Source organism: Cystoisospora suis (assembly GCF_002600585.1).
Source record: "Cystoisospora suis strain Wien I chromosome Unknown contig_5705, whole genome shotgun sequence".
In the NCBI taxonomy this organism is placed as follows: Eukaryota; Apicomplexa; class Conoidasida; order Eucoccidiorida; family Sarcocystidae; genus Cystoisospora; species Cystoisospora suis.
Window position 1 is genome coordinate 1,662 of NW_027158495.1, and position 11,923 is coordinate 13,584.

Sequence of the window (11,923 nt, forward strand, 5' to 3'; positions counted from 1 at the left end):
GTACACATCAAGCTCAGCCGTTGCTACAAGAAGTCTGTTTTTCTTCGAAACCGACCAAGCAACATGTCCGCTCTCCTTTTATCTCTCTTTTTCTCTCTTTGTGGCGAGATTAGGCTACAAATCTTCTCCCTTCTCTCAAGCGATCTTCCTTTCTGGCTCCAACTCGCTTTCTCATCTAAACATTCTCTCTCTCTTCAGCTTTGTTCTCTCTTATCCGCCACATCTTTTCTTTCATTCTTCTTCAAAGTTCGTTTCTTTCTTCTTCAAGAAGAAAGAAAAAGCCTACTACCCACTCCGGTGCCTTTCCCTTAGACAGCCACACGAGCCTTGTGTGAGAAACGTGGGAAAGACTGGATGGAGATTTCTCTGCTAAGCAAGTCGCACTGGATCAAATAGAACAAGAAGAGTCAAAGAAATGGCAACCCTTAGGCGTTGATTTCTGTCTTTCTTCTTGTTTCTACCGGAGGGTAAGGCTTTGAAGATAGTAATGATGAGGATAGCTGGGGGACGGATGATGCGCCGGAGAAGAAGCAAGGAAGAAGAAAAAAGATGTTTCTTTCTTCTTTCTTCTTTTCTCCTTCATTTACGACCCTTTCCTCCAATGGCGATGACCTCTTTGCTGGATAGCCTCGATAGAATCTTTGCTTTTTGCAATCTCCACCCCGTTCAGCCAGGGTCAGCAGCCTGTCGATTGATTGATCAAGCTATCTATCGGTCTTTCTCCAAGTCACCATCGCACTTGAAATCTTCATGAAGCTCCTTCATCCTGTGGTGGTCCTTCCTTGATACAAAACAAATAAACTTCTTTCATTCTTCTATCTCTTTTATCTCGAGAGAAATCCACGCCATGTTTCTATCTTTATCAGACATTTCACCCATTCCCTGCTGTCCTTTCTCCCCTCTCTCCCCCGGAAGGTGTTGTTTGCCACACTAGCCACCGCTACTCCTAACTCACTCTTAGCTAGCTAGCTAGCTAACTAACACCATTCACCTAGAGCTCGATTCATGGCTCACTCTGTCGCCGGTGGGACATCATCATCATCATCTTTATCCATCCATCATGTTCGTCGATTGTCTTGAACATCGACATAACTGACAGCCAAGAACGGCGAAGTGCCCCATCGGAAACAGCGAAGAATGGACGGAGACCATCCATCCGAGGCCCCGGTAGGCATGACGATTGACGGTGAGCTGCGTGAAGCTCCCTCCCTCCCTGTAGAAGTAGCTGAAACGTCGGGTCTTTCTACATGAAAAGGTTCACATCGTTATCAGCTGCGTCGTCATCCATAGGCTCTTATGACTCCGGCCTGCCATCCCGGCTTTGACGTCGTCATCCGTTGCCGTATTGTCTTTTGCCGTTTCTGTTTTTTTTTCTTTTTCTTCTTCCTAGAAGAACGAAAGGCTGGTGGCGTTCGAATGTGATTTGCAGAGAAGAAAAGCCTCGCGTTGTTTTATCGTTATGTTCATCTTGATCCTCTTCATTTCATCGTCTTTCTCCCGACTTCCTAGAGGTTTTCTTGTGAAACATTTCTTCCTCTTTTCGTCGATCGACAGAGAGAGACCCCAAAGCGGCGGCAACTCGAATAGCAATAGCAGATGAGACCGATTGATTGATCGGTCTCATCACTGAGAAGATAACTGCGCCTTCAACTCTAAACCGCTCGCGCGACTAGGCAGGTTACGTCGCCGTGTGTAGACAATCTACAAAGAGGGAGATAGAGAGAGAGATAAGCACTCGAGGTGTGATTCATTGCTGACTTTTTCTTGATGGTTCTTTTTTCTTCTTTTCTATCTTTCTTTTCTTGATTCGAAAGAAAGAAGCTCTTCTTTCCTTTCTATTACACACTTTCTCCTCACTCCTTCACTCCGAGGCCTTCCTCAACGACCATACCAAGCAGGTCTTCTCTTTCATTTATCTCCGCATGATCTTATCTCCTTTGTGTTTCTTTCTTTTCTTCTTCTTATTCTTCTTTATTTCTTCTTTCTTTCGTTCCCTTTCTTTTTCATAAAGAATCTCCTCTCTTGCTACTCATCGGACGGACGGTGTCGACGAGCGAGGCGCAACGGATTAGCTGAACTTGAGGTAGCTGGCTTCTCCTCCTCCTCCTCCGTACAGGAATTCTTTCCTTCCAAGCTCTTCTTCCTTCCTCTTTCATTTGTTCTTCTTCTTTCTTCAAACCAAATCCAAGAGGTTCTTCCTCTTCTCTTCATTGTGGCAAATCGAGAGAGAGAGAGAAAGAAAGAGTTATCTATCTCTCTTCTCACACACACTTTGGCTCAACAAAGAAGCAGCGATTGATTTAATGTGGTAGTAGTTAGAGCGACGTTTCATTTTATTCTCTTTCTTCATATTCTTCATCTCCGGCCTCTTCCTTCTTTTCTTCTTCTTCACTTCCGCAGTTTCATCAACAGAGAGGATTTCTTCTCCCTCTCTTCATTCTTCTCAACCTAGTTTTATCGTTCGTTTTATAGTTAGAAAAGAAAGAAGACGACCTTTCTTCTTTTTACGTCTTTTTCTTTCCATCGTGGTATCTTCCCTTCATCGATACAAAGTCGGTTGTCCCTTCCCTGTCCCTTCGCAGTCTATTCCATTACTTCGAGCTGCTGTATCGATTCTGCATGAGAGAGAGAACAAGAGAGAGAGAGTATCGATAGAGAGAGAGAAACAAGATCGATAAGGCTCAAGTCTTCCAAGAAGAGTAAAGATCTTTTCAACATACACAGCAGGAGTCAAGCAACTTCTCTCTGCCTCAATAAGAAAAGAAGAGAGAAAGAAAGAAAGATCGTCTTTCACTTAAGGGTCATGAGCAACCTAGATAAGGCCGAAGAGACAGATCCGAGCCTTGTATCCATAGATATCATTCCATCTTTCTTCCTCTCTCCTTGTTCTTCTCCCTTTTCTTCTTTCCTTTTCATTCATTCGCAGCGGTAAAGTTAAGCTGACGTAGAAAATCCGCGACGCTTGTATAAAGACAGAAGGAACGACACCTGAGAATCTCTCGAAAGTTACTTCATTCTTTTTCTCCCTTTTTAAGGTTGGTAGAAGGCTCTCTGTATCTATGTATCTCTCCTGTCTCTTTCTTTCTTCTCTTCCCCAAGCAATCCGTGGCGAGCTTCTTCTTCTTCCTCGTATGGAGGCTTGAATGAGGAGTGCATTAGGATAGATGATGTCTCAAAGAGAAGATAGAGAAGTCCGAAGGAAAAGAGAGAGAGAAAGCTAGTTTCTCTCCTCTTCTTTCTTCTTCTTCTTTCACTTCAAGAAATGTATCTAGGGCCCTGCAAAAATCTTTACAAGGTCTTCCCTCATATCAGACTCGCCATTCACCTCAACATATTCAAGTAAACAATCTCCCTCTCACAACTCTCCTCTAACATCGATTGTCCCCTTCTTCTTCTCCTCCAACATCGATTGTCCCCTTCTTCTCCTCCTTCCTCCATCAATCATCTCTTCGTCTTCTTCTCCTCTCTTCTTCTTCTCCTCCCATCGTCATCTTCTCACCTGTCCTTCCTTCTCCGTCTCCCTCCTCTTCTTGTTTTCCCCCTTATCATCCTTTCTTTCTTTCTTTCTTTCCAGCCATGCCGGGGTTGTTGGAAGAGGTCGTCGAGCTTCCTCGTTTATTTCGAGAGAACTGGCTCAAGTCTTTAGGTGTCTATACAGCCGATCATCCCCTTCTCGTTTTTCTGTTGCTTTCTTTAACGCTATCGCAGATCTTTCTCAACTACTTTTTTCTTCAATACTTTCCTGTCCCGATTCTATTAACTTGGTTCCAAGTCACTCAGTCTTTGATCTCTGCATACATTCTCGGGGAGTTTGGACATGCCTTTCACTCTTATCGATACTTTCCACGTCTCAAGAGGCCCCGTCTTCGCCTCCTTCTCCGCTATCTTCCCTATTCTCTATCGTATCTTTTCTTTTCTATCTGTACCAATCTTCTCATAGCGAAGCTCTCGAGTCCCATCTATATTCCTATCACCTCTGCTTTGTCTGTGGGGCTTCATCAGGTATTATCTCTCCTAGGTTGTTCGTATAATAGCCTATCTTCTCCCTTTGTCGATGTATCTTATCTCAAATGGATATCAACGGCTTTTCTTCTTCTCCCTTCTTTCCTCTATTGCGCTGTCTTCTCTGGTGTCTTCTCTTATACGCTTCTTTCCACCGCCGCTACAATTCTCTTTCGAGCGATTCTTCTCCCTAAGGCTCTTCATCTTGTTAACGAAGAATTACGAGAAAGAGATGCAGGCATCTCCTCTTCTTCTCCTCCTCCTCGTCCTCTCGCAATAAGAGAAGGAGGAGAAGAGAGTCAGAGGAGATGCGATGGGAGAGAAGAAGAAGAACAAGGAGACCCTGAAAAGAGAAGAAGAGAACAAGAAGAAGATGAACGAAGGAAGAAGCTCCTAGATGGCAGGAATCGAAGTAAAAGGGTGGCTCGAGGTGGAGGAGGAGGGGGAGGAGCTATCTTAAACTTCTATCATAATCTTACAGGATTTCTCGTTCTTCTCTTCCCTGCGTGGTGCTTCGATGAATTCTCTGCCTTTTCACCTTTTCTTTTGACTCCGCCATCTTCTTTCTTACCAGACTCTTCACCCCCCCTCTCTTCATCTTCTTTCCCTTCTTCTCTTCTCTTGTTCCTCTCTTCTTTTCTATGCGACAAGAGATATTGGTACCTGATAGGGTGCTGTATCTGCGTAGGCTTTTTGTCCTTTCTTAAGAATGTGATAGGCAATCGCCTCATGTTAGATGGGGGAGCGTCCAGGTGGAAGTCGTTGGAGGTGATCTCTCTCTTTCTTCTTTTTCTCTTCTCTTTCTTCCTCTGTTTCTCCTCTCCATCTTTCTCTTCTTCATCGTCTTTCTCTGGTCTTGGGGCCGCGCTTCCTTCGACGATGATGATAAGCGGCGTCGTCTACTTCTTCATTCTCACGGGTCGGGTCTTAGGCACCCTCGCAGATGACTTAGGAAAAGAAGAAGAAAGGAAGCTCCAACAGAGTCATCTGAGAATCTCTCTCTTGCATCATGATGACAGGGAGAGAGAACGAGAAGAAGAGGAATGGACAAGAGAAGGAGCAGACAGAAGAAACAGAAGGACAAGAGGAAATCGTGAAGGAGAAGAAGAAGATCTTGAAGATCTCCATCGTCCTCACCATGGGGAGAGATTATCTCCCCAGCGTCGAGGGAGTCTTGAATCGATTTCGTCAGTCCCCTCAGCTGCTCTCTCATCTTCATCTTCAGCGATTGTCCCTTATCCATCTGGATCATCCTCTGTCACATCGTCTTCTTCGGCTTATATTCGGAGAAGAAGAACGAGAGATCTATCAGATGAGCCTGTTCTCTTCATCCATAGTGACGGTCCAGCGACATCATTCAAGCAAGGATCTCCCGAAGACGAGTGGCTAGAGGATGAAGATGAGGATGAAACGAGAATTTACGTAAATCGGAGGTCTCAGTTGATCTCCATTGTCCAAGCATACGTCACACGGACCTTCGATGAAGATCTAGAATTGATCGATTCAATGGGGGGGATCAAATCGATTGTCGAGTGTCTCGATTCAAATGTGACGGATGGACTTCCTATACCTCCCTCTTCTTCCTCCTCCTCCTCTGGCTTTCTTTCCTCGACTGCGAGTAGCCTCATGATAGGAACCCCTCGGCAACAAGTATCGAAGCTGACAACGTTTCTAAGTCGCCAGCTCAATAGCTTTCTCCATCCAGCTCCTTCCCATGCGGAGAAGAAAGAAGAAAAACGAAGAGGAGAAGAAGAGCTTCACCCTCTCTCTTCGTCGTCTTCTCCACGGGGGGGACAGAGACGAAAAAGAGGAGGAGGAGAAGAAGGATCGAATCAGTTACAGTGTCCCTTAATGGAAGGATCCCCAGTAGATCTTGAGACATCTTCAACCGATCTGTTAGAATCGAAGAGAGGTCCTGCTTCTCCTTCTTCTGCTTTAGGTAAAGACCATTATCTTTCTCTTAAAGATGAAAGAGAAGGAGCAAGTGCCTTGAAGAGATCTTCCTCTGGAGAGAGTGGGAGTAGCAATCGAACATTGACGTCATCGACATTCCTCCTCGGGAAGGGGGACGCTAACCCCCCTCAAGATCGACCTTCCTCCTGGATTGGCTCGGTCCTTGGAAGCGCTCTGTCTTTCACAGGAGGTCCGGGTGCAGCGGATAAAGAGAAGAACACTAGCATTGCTCGAGAGGGTCACGAGAATCAACAGAAGTTGTCTAGCAGACATCGCAATCTCTTGAAGCTCCAGCAGAAACGTTATGGCGTGAATCGATTGCCTCGACGTTCTTTGACGTCTTTCTGGAATCTTGTGCTTGAAGCAGCTAACGACGCGACCTTGAAGATCTTGATGTGTTGCGGCTTGCTATCGATCGTTCTCGCTCTGCTTTTCTCCAAAGAGCCTCTTATAGAAGCCGTTGAAGGCTTTGCTATATGGGTAGCTGTCTTAGTGGTAGTCCTCGTGACGGCGATCAACGATTGGATGAAAGAGCAGCAGTTTGCCCAGCTGTCAGTTGTGAAAGATGATAAGAAATGCACTGTGCTAAGAAATGGCGGGAAGCCTATTCAGATCTCTGTCTTTGATCTAGTCGTGGGAGATATTCTTCTCTTAGAAGCAGGAGACGAAATTCCTGCTGATGCTCTCCTCATACAAGGAAGAGATATGAAGGTGGACGAAAGTTCTCTTACAGGAGAAAGCGATATGATTCGAAAGGACATCTTCAATGTATGCTACGATGAAGCTCTTAATTATCTTCTCCAAGAGAAAAAAGCCAAGAATAGAAACCACCCTAATTCCCCCTCTTTCTCCTCTTCTTATCATGTCCATCTACCCGATGGAGATCCCAAGGAACCCGATCTTCTCGACAACGAGCAAGACGACGATCGATCTCCCCCGAGCCCTGCTCATTCTCATCGTCTCCAAGACCCCCCCCTCGACGGAGAGAAAGAACATCGCGATGGGCGCGCGAAACAAGAAGATCTTTCTCCCGTGGACCATTCTTCTCATGATCTCCGCAGTATCGTCACTATCCCTGGAGATAGTAGTAGTAGCAGTGGGAATGGGGGGGGTGGGGGTGCCGGCGGAGTAGTACAGCATCACGCCGTCCCATCCCCTGTGCTGTTGTCTGGGACTACTGTGAATACAGGGAGTGGACTAGGGCTCGTCATAGCTGTAGGGTCTTACTCTCAAGTGGGGCAAATGTTCCAGAAGCTTGCCTATGATGCCGAGCCTACCCCTTTGCAAATGAAACTAAATGCTCTAGCTGAAGACATAGGCAACTTCGGACTGATCTCTGCCGTCATCGCTTTCTTCGTTCTCTTATTTGAATTCTGGTTTATGTTCTTTCTCCAATCTTCTTCTTCTTCTCTAGAGAGACCAAGAGAATCGACGATAGATATCATTCACGACCACGTCGAGTTCTTCGTCACAGCCATCACGATTCTTGTCGTGGCTGTTCCCGAGGGGCTGCCTCTAGCGGTGACGATTTCTCTCGCCTATTCGATAGGCCAAATGCTTAAGGAGCAAAACTATGTAAGAAGACTGGCTGCCTGTGAGATTATGGGGGGGGCAAATGAAATATGCTCCGATAAAACAGGCACCTTAACGAAGAATCAAATGACCGTCACTCAATTCTGGAATGGATCGACTCTCTTATATACCTCCTCCTCCTCTTCTTCCTCCTCTTCTTTCTCTTCATCTTCGTCGAACGCTTCGACAAGATATACAGCAACTACAGCCACGGCGAGAACAAAGAGAGGAGGAGAAGAGGAAGAGGGGATATCAGGCGGGGGTCATAAGAAGACGTCTGGTTTATGTTACCATACGGAGAAGTTCGGGAGAGAGGCTGAATCGATACTGCAGCATCGAGATGAGAGGTGGGAGATTCTCATGCAGGCGATCGCTTTGAATTCGACTGCGTTTCTTGAAGTGGATCCATCTCTCAATTCCTCTTCTTCTCTCCTTCTCAAGCAGCTTAGTAGTAAAGCTTCTCCTCGTCAAGGACAGGGTGACCAAGACCGACAGAACCCATCTTTGATGATACGACAAGGGAGTCGTCTTTCTCATGGCGCAAGCTCTTCTTCTTCTTCGTCCTCTGCGATACAGATCAGAGGTGTAGGAGAAGAAGAGGAAGAAAGAGAAGAAGAAGAGCGATTAGAGAAGATGAAGAAGAACGCGAAACACGTGGGATCTCCTACAGAATGTGCTCTATTAGCTTTCCAAGACTTCGAGTGTCGAGGCGATTACGATCTTATACGAAGAAAATACATAGGAGAAGGAGGCGAATCAGCCAATCTCATAGAACGGATCGACTTCTCGAGTGATCGAAAGATGATGTCTACTATTGTCGATATCTCTTCGTCGTCTTCTTCTCCTCTTCAGATGAAGGCGAGAAAGAAGTCGGCTTCCCAGGTGGGGACTGCCCAAGACGGGGAGAGGAGAGAGACTCGCGAAGAAGAAGAAGATTTCGGAGGAGAACAAGGAGAGAGAGAGAAGAAGACTTCTTCTTCTTCTCCTCCTCCCCCGTCTCAGGGAAGGAGAAAGTATCGTGTCTTTGTGAAAGGAGCAAGTGAGAGAGTGTTAAGGCAATGCAAGTATTTCGACTTAGGAGATGGCGAGCTGATCGAGCTAACCGATTCTATAAGGAGTCAAATTGAAAGAGAGGTTATCAACAAGATGGCTGGCGAGGCTCTACGCACGATAGGCCTGGCCTATCGAGATATCGATCCTGAGAAAGAAGTCGATTGGAGAGAACCTGCTTCGGGGGGGGGGAGGGAAGGAGAACAAGAAGGAGAAGAGAAGGAGAAGAGAAAGAAAGGAGATAATGAGGCTTCTCATGATGACACCCCTAATAGTAATAGTAGTAGTAGTAATGTGAACTATATCAAAGCAGAGACGAATCTGATTTGTTTAGGTATAGCAGGGATTGAAGACCCAGTTAGAGATGAGGTGCCTCATGCGGTCTTGCAGTGTCAGAGAGCGGGGATTAAAGTGCGAATGATCACAGGAGACAATATTATTACAGCAAAAGCGATAGGAAAGAAATGTCATATTTACCATGAGAATGAAGGGGGCTTAGCTATGCTAGGCTCCGAGTTCACGCGCTTAGTTGGAGGGGTGATATGTGAACGATGCCGTACGGAGATTTGCGATTGCGCTGTAGATCTCAAGACGTCTGAAGAGCAAGGCAAGCCTTTACGTGTCGACGTGATTCGAGACATGAGTGCTTTTGATAGGATTTGTAGGCATTTAGAAATCCTAGCTCGATCCCAACCTAACGATAAATACACCCTTGTCACAGCTCTCAAACAGAAAGGACGAGTCGTCGCAGTCACAGGGGATGGAACGAACGATGCCCCTGCTTTGAAGAAGGCGGACGTCGGCTTTTCTATGGGCATCTCAGGGAAAGAAGTTGCGAAACAAGCGGCGGACATTGTCATGCTTGACGATAATTTTACCTGCATTGTTAAAGCCATCAAATGGGGAAGAAACGTCTATGACAACATACGCAGATTTCTCCAGTTTCAGCTTACCGTGAATATTGTTGCGGTGGTCTTGACCGTCTTATGTGCGGTCCTGGAGAGAGAGTCTCCTCTATCAGCGGTTCAAATGCTTTGGATCAACCTTATCATGGATAGCTTCGCTTCCTTAGCTCTTGCTACAGAACCTCCTACAGATCGACTTCTCCATCGGAAGCCCCAAGGAAGAGATTCTTATCTTATCTCCAGATCCATGATAGTAACGATTGTCTCTTCAAGTATCTATCAGCTCATCGTCATGATTCTTCTCATCTTCTATGGAGAGCACTTTCTTCCCGAGACCAAATGGACGTTCCTCACAGATGAAAAGAGAAAGGAATACAACTTCTGCGAATTCTCCGACTGTAACTATGAGACATGTAAGGTGAAAGACAGGAGGAGGATAAGAGAAAGAGGGGAGAAAAGAGAAAGAAAATGAAGGCCATAGGATCATCTTGGTGTCTCAGAGATACATAGAGAGAGGGAGGAGACAATCCACAGAGAGATAGAAGGAATGGTAGAGATCTACATGTATGTTGAGGTTGTCTATGCTACTTAGTTTGTGGGCTTGTTGTCTCCATGCATGTCTCGTCATATGGGTTGATAGAGAAAGATATGTATACAGCATATAGACATACGTACTATGTAGGGGAGATCTTTTCTTTCTTTCCTTTTGCTGACTTCCCTTGTGATCTTTCTTAGCAGCTATAATTCAGGAAATCTCTCCTCTTGTAGGTCTCATCGTTATCTCTCTTCTTCTTTTTCTTCCTCTTCTGATCGTTAGGATATATATCCATAGATCTACCTCCACCTCCTCCCATTGGCATAGATAGCTCCTCTTCTTCTGAATACTTCCATACGTCTTTCCATTTCTATCCTTACGCTTACCTACGCATATACATGTAGATAGGTCCTTCTCTGTCTCTCTGTCCCTACATAGGTAGATCCATATTCAGATTCATCATATCTCTCCTGGCATGCAACAACTCCCTTCGCCTATATCTCCCTCCACCTTGATCAAGACGAGAAAATCCATCTTAATCCAAATCTCTCAATCTTTCTTCTTCCTTTTCTTTTCCATGCATCCTTTCTTTTTCGTAGCTATCTTTCCTCCCTCCCCTCTGCCCCTTTCCCCAGAGTGTTTCTTTTCATCTCCACCGTTGCTCTCTTCATCCTCTCCTTTCTTTCTTTCTCACTCTTTCTTTCTTTCTTTCTCACTGTTTCTTTCTTTCTTTCTTTCTTGTGTAGATACAGGGACACGTATGCGATCAGGGCGGCGGTATCAATTATTCTCAACAGAAGAAGATTACAAGCCTGACTGGGAGAGAGAGCTCGGGCCCTCTCGCCATGGAACGTTCGTGTTTAATACCTTCGTCTTTATGCAAATCTTCAATATGTTTAACGCGAGAGATGTAGAGGATGACGACGAAGAGGATGAAGTCGGAGAAGGCGAAGAAGAAGTAGAAGATTTGGGGGGAAGGAACGGAGCTCCCCCGAATGAGAGGAGAAAGAAGAAGATGAAGAGAGGAACTACGCTATATGAATCGATACTTATCATGGCGAGAAATCGATTAGGCATAGGCATTTGGATTTTCATTCTCTCTTGTCAAATTCTCATTACCGAATATGGAGGAAGATTACTCGGATGTAACCTGGCGGTAAATACACTCAAACACACACACTACACATACTACTCTCAGCACACCCTCATCTAGACATGCTTACATAAATACACAAAGAAACTGATGCCTGAATATACCTTTCATCTCTCTATCTTTCATCTGTCTATCTATCTATCTATCTTTAATCTATCTGTGGATGGACATGAGGGGTCCGCAAGAGAGATAGAGTGAGTGATCGGGTCTCTCTTTAGGTGTGTCGAAAGAGAGAGGTAGAGAGAGGCAAAGGTGCATGTAAAAAAGACGAGAAGTAAAGGGGGACGACCCACGTCGGTCTCGGCGACTTTCTCTTCACATGCGATAGGAACTATCGTGGGTCTATAGACCAACTATACTTAATATAGAAGCATCATCTCTATACATTCTAGACATATACTTTCATAGGTTGTTTGGTATGAGCCTCTTCCTCCATGTAGGCTGTATGTATATATGTATGTATGTATATCTATCTATCTATCTATATATCTATCTTTTCACAGCAATGTATGGGCGGACTCCTGAGAGCGTCGTGATTCCTCAAGATAGGTAGAAGATACATACACACACATGAGGGCATATACATATATATATATATATGATAGATACATCTATATGTACAGGAAGTTACGACGTGACAGTTATATCTATCGACTTCTCTACTATTATTTTTTTTCTTCTTCTTCCTCTATCCAACTTCTTTCTTTCTTTTGCCTGGTGAAACCCTCTTCTTTCTTCTTTTCTTTCTTTTCT

The 11,923-nt window shown here is 45.1% G+C and overlaps 2 protein-coding genes across 2 annotated transcripts in view; one reads left to right on the plus strand and one right to left on the minus strand.

The window, feature by feature from the left end:
- Positions 1-942: 942 nt before the first annotated feature.
- Positions 943-11,923, plus strand: part of CSUI_009512 (plasma membrane-type ca(2+)-atpase a1 pmcaa1) — a gene marked incomplete at its 3' end in the record, with an annotated part of 11,377 nt that continues 396 nt past the window's right edge. The window contains exons 1-3 of the mRNA XM_068069627.1: positions 943-9,895; positions 10,764-11,162; positions 11,674-11,719. Coding sequence (XP_067918396.1) covers positions 3,577-9,895; positions 10,764-11,162; positions 11,674-11,719 — 6,764 coding nt within the window. The remainder of the gene's footprint in view (positions 9,896-10,763; positions 11,163-11,673; positions 11,720-11,923) is intronic.
- Positions 8,339-11,923, minus strand: part of CSUI_009513 (uncharacterized protein) — a gene marked incomplete at its 3' end in the record, with an annotated part of 3,896 nt that continues 311 nt past the window's right edge. Inside the window, exon 2 of the mRNA XM_068069628.1 lies at positions 8,339-8,635. Within this exon, the coding sequence (XP_067918397.1) occupies positions 8,339-8,635 (297 nt within the window). The remainder of the gene's footprint in view (positions 8,636-11,923) is intronic.